Source organism: Bactrocera latifrons, unplaced genomic scaffold (assembly GCF_001853355.1).
Source record: "Bactrocera latifrons isolate USDA-ARS-PBARC rearing strain unplaced genomic scaffold, ASM185335v1 scaffold_1195, whole genome shotgun sequence".
Taxonomy (NCBI): Eukaryota; Metazoa; Arthropoda; class Insecta; order Diptera; family Tephritidae; genus Bactrocera; species Bactrocera latifrons.
Window position 1 is genome coordinate 13087 of NW_017534625.1, and position 4858 is coordinate 17944.

General features: G+C 37.8%; 1 protein-coding gene across 1 annotated transcript in view; it reads right to left on the bottom strand.

Annotated features, from left to right (window-relative positions):
• Window positions 1–2253: 2253 nt before the first annotated feature.
• Window positions 2254–4858, bottom strand: part of LOC108978199 — a 5841-nt gene continuing 3236 nt past the window's right edge. The window contains exon 2 of the mRNA XM_018948355.1: window positions 2254–2321. Coding sequence (XP_018803900.1) covers window positions 2254–2321 — 68 coding nt within the window. The remainder of the gene's footprint in view (window positions 2322–4858) is intronic.

The following is a 4858-nucleotide window of genomic DNA, read 5'->3' on the forward strand; positions in this document are numbered from 1 at the left end:
ATGCGCCACGCTCCGGAAGGCCTGTCGTTGAAAATTGCGATAAAATCGCTGAATTGGTCGAAAGGACCGGCATAGTAGCAGCCATAGCATCGGTCAAGAGCTGGGCATGAGTCATCAAAAAAAATTTTATGATCAATTGAAAATTCAATAAAAATACCGCAAGAAATACCGCAGGATTTTTTTGACAACCTAATATTAACAAAGGTCTATCTTTACACAAAAGTACAAAAATTGTATTCCAAAAATTCGTTCGTCATACAATCTGTTATGATAAGCCTGAAAATTTAATACAATTTTTAAAAAATGTAATTAATCCCAATACCACTAATGCAATTCACCGTAATCTGACAATCCTAGGGGAATTACAAAACATTTTCGTGTCTATTTTTCCTGGTATAAAATTTCGACATACCGAAACATTTGTCATTGACTATTCAACAAAACCGATCAACTTGAAACCCTCGTTAGAGAGCATAACCGAGCACATCGCTGCTTACACTAAAATGTCAAACAAATAACACGCGATTATTTTTCCCCGATATGAAAAAAATGTTGAAATATATAATTTCGAATTGCAAAATTTGTTTAGAAAATAAATATCAGCGTAAACCGTCCAACCTCGAAATCGGCAAAACTCATATCCCCTCTATGCCAGGCGAGATCTTACACGTCGACATTTTTTTTACTGATAAGCAACACTTCCTAACATGTATCGACAAATTTTCCAAATACGCGGTTGTAAACCTATTTCATCACAATCCATGGTAGATATTAACCCTTTCGCCCCTACTGGGACAATATGTCCCAGCAAACTTCAAACATGTGTATAACTTTTAATTTTGATCCTATTACGCATTGAAATGTACCCAATAAAGCCTTGAAGTCTTCTTTGATGATCAGTAACCGCATTCCGTTATTATTGACATCAATTTCCCGTTACCGAATATTTTGCACAGACATTTCGCGAAATTTCATCAGTCACGCGTTGTATTTCAATGTGAAACGTCTATCTGGTTCAGTTTTTATTCGTAATATTCTGCTTGCTTTACGGTTTAGGTGTGAATAAAGATAATTCCTTCGAAATTGAAAACAAATTGGATTGAAAAATATAAGTTTTTTATATTTGTAACTACATTGGGACATATAATACCAATAATGCATTTGTTTGGGATAATAATATCCCAATATTTGTTTATACCATTAGATGTCTACAAGGAAAAAATTGGGTGAGAACGAAATTGCTGATTATTTTTTACAAGAGGATAGCGACGATATGGCCGATGATTTTAGTGCCTCTGAGTCTAGCTATGAACCATCGGATGACGATGACGAAGATGCGGAAGTTCCTGTAACAAACGATAAATATGTACGCAAATCAGGTGATGAGTCTTCTTCTGAATCGGAGTTGGAAGACGATGACGGTCAAGTTTTAGGCGATCATCTTAATTCTTTAGAGAACAGTGAGGATCAGCCATTAGGCAATAAATGTAGCTGGACGAAGTTTGACGCCTTCGTCATTTTCGAACCGAAGTATATAATGCCCGTAGAAAAACCGGCTGAAGTTCTTATTGACTTTCCTCATGGTGCTTCCGAGCTTGACGTTTTTCGGAAACTCTTTCCAAAAAGTTTATACACGAGTGTATGCACATATATCAAAATTCAAGGGTCGCTCAAGTTTGAAACAGTATATGCCTTTGAAGCCAATAAAGAGAATGATAAAATTATGGCTACGCTGTGATGCCAAAACAGGCTACACTTATGACTTGAATGTATATACTGGAAAAGACACATCCCCTAATCTGAATGGAACTCTGGGAGAACGGATTGTAGAAAACTTGACAACAGGCATTCGTAAGCAAAATGTTGTTTTAGCGTTTGATGGGTTTTTCACCTCAATGAATTTGCTAAAGACCATACCATTCCCTGCGATTGGTACATATATACGAACGCGTAAAGAGACTCCTGTATTTAGTGGTCGTCTACAACGATCAGAAGTCAATTCCAAATAAATTGCTATGGTATAATGGCTGCTCGATGGATGGATTCGAAAGAAGTCCTGCTTGCTTCTAACTGTCATATGACTAATATAACTCAAGTTAGCCGAAAACAAAAAGATGGTTCTAAATTAGTAGTTCATTGCCCACTAGCTTTTGCAGACTAAAATCGTATAAGGGGGGGCGTAAACTTAGCACATCAGAAGGCTGCAATATGCGACTTGAATCGTAAGTCGCAAAAATGGTGTAAAAACGTATTTTACAAGGTTTTTATGCTAGCTGTGGTTAACGCTTGGATTATATTGCCATTAACCGAGTCAATGATAGCTGAAGGAATAAAGCACAAAATGCTCACAACACGTCAATGTGGGGGAAGACCAGCAAAGCGATCACGAACTGAACGTCTAAATATTAGCGATCATCTTCCTATTGAACAGCCTTCTCGTCGCCGATGCGTTCATTGCACTTCACAAAATAAGAAACCAGAACCAAATACGTCTGTTCTGCATGCAACAACGCTTTATGTTTTAAATGTTTTGCTTCTTTYCACAAGTGACTTAAATTTGTAAAAGGAAAAATGAATAAACAGTGAAATCCATTATTTTTTACTAAAAGTTGATATTTAATTTTTTGTTCCTTTTGGTATTATTGGGACTTATACGTCCCATCTATAAATATTATTGGGATTATATATCCCAGGATAGCCGTAAGGATATTTTCAGGTATGCCAAACATCTTATATTTTAGTCATACTACAGTATTTGCTGTCGTAATGATGAAAACCCCGCCTGATTTCGAAAAAAACTCAGGGGTGAAAGGGTTAAAGAAGCACTACTCGAAATATTATTGATATTTAAAAACACGAAAACGATTATTTCAGATAATGAGAAAGCTTTTCATTCCATGACAATAAAAAGTTTCCTCAGGGACAATTTTTCAATTGAACAATTTTTCATTCCGATATTACACAGTGAAAGTAATGGGCAAGTTGAAAGATTTCATTCAACTTTAATGGAAATAGTCCGCTGCATCAAACAGCAACAACAGTTGTGCGAGACTACAGATCTAATACTGTTAGCAACATATAAATATAACAACAGCATTCACTCCACAACCAATGCCAAGCCAATTGATGTTTTTCAAAATTGTTCAAATGAAGAATTGAAACTAATACGCGGAAGATTGCTTAAAGTGCAAGAGAAAACCTTAAACAAACGAAACGAAAATAAAACGATGAAAACATATGAATCGTAAGAGAAGGTATTCTTGAAAAGAAATAAACGGCTTGGAAATAAATTTGATAGAATTTATGTCTAAAAGGTAGTGGAAAAAGATTTAGGTACTACGGTTCTAATAGATGGAAAAAAAATCCATAAAAGTAAACTCACATGATACTTTCCGTTAACTCACACATTCACACACAAACAATCCTTACAAATAAATAATAAATACAATCAACACATATCAATTTTGAATTTTTACATTAAAATTTCCGTGAAGGAATCTGTAATAACTATAAGAAAAACTGTGTAATTTATTTGAATTCTCAAGCAAAATGTTAAACCATATTATCAACTATTTATAAAGCGCTAAATAATTGAATCTGTAATACTGTAATTTAAAATGTAATATTATGATCAACCAAGCCATTTCAATTACCAATACTTTACAATACCAATCACAATATATTTTTAACAATATTATGAAGTACTTGAAGCAACACACGACATCTCTTGAATTCCCCCGCTTAAGCTTGATGGACTACCACAACGGGGACGTTTTGGACTTGATAAGGAGGGTAGTAAAGATAGCAAGTGTAGCTACATCTACAATTTCTTTGGCTGCAGTGAGCGGCTTGATCTTTTCTTCTTCTTGATTGGCGTAGACACCGCTTACGCGATTACAGTCAAGTTAACAACAGCGCGCCTGTCGTTTCTTCTTTTCGCTACGTGGCGCCAATTAGATATTCCAAGTGAAGCCAGGTCCTTCTCAAATGGTTCTTCCAACGGAGTAGAGGCCTTCCTCTGCCTCTGCTTCCCCCGGCGGGTGCTGCGTCGAATACTTTAAGAGCTGGAGTGTTTTCGTCCATCCGGACAACATGACCTAGCTGGCGTAGCCCCTGTCTTTTAATTCGCTGAACTATGTCAATGTCGTCGTATATCTCGTACAGCTCATCGTTTCATCGAATGCGATATTCGCCGTGGCCAAAGCGCAAAGGACCATAAATCTTTCGCAGAACTTTTCTCTCGAAAACTCGCAACGTCGACTCATCTGTTGTTGACATCGTCCAAGCCTCTGCACCATATAGCAGCACGGGAATTATGAGTGACTTATAGAGTTTGGTTTTTGTTTGTCGAGAGAGGACTTTGCTTCTCAATTGCCTACTCAGAAGTAGCACCTGTTGGCAAGAGTTATCCTGCGTTGGCATCTAGGCTGATATTGTTGGTGGTGTTTACGCTGGTTCCAAGATAGACGAAATTATCTAGAACTTCAAAGCTATGACTGTCAACAGTGACGTGAGTGCCAAGTGATGTTTCCTCGTGGAGGCTGAATTTACCGACCGTAGTGCCAAAGATGCCTTCTTTGCCCACCCTGGCGTTAAAGTCGCCAAGAACGATTTTGACATCGTGGCATGCAGCTCTCATAAGTGCTTTCCAAGCATTCATAAAAGGCATCTTTGGTCACATAGTCCTTCTCTTCCGTCGGGGCGTGGGCGCAAATCAGCGATATGTTGAAGAATCTCGCTTTGATGCGGATTGTGGCTAGACGTTCATTCACCGGGGTGAAGGATAGTACTCGGCGACGGAGTCTCTCTCCCACCACGAATCCCACACCAAACTTGCGCTCCTTTATATGGCCACTGT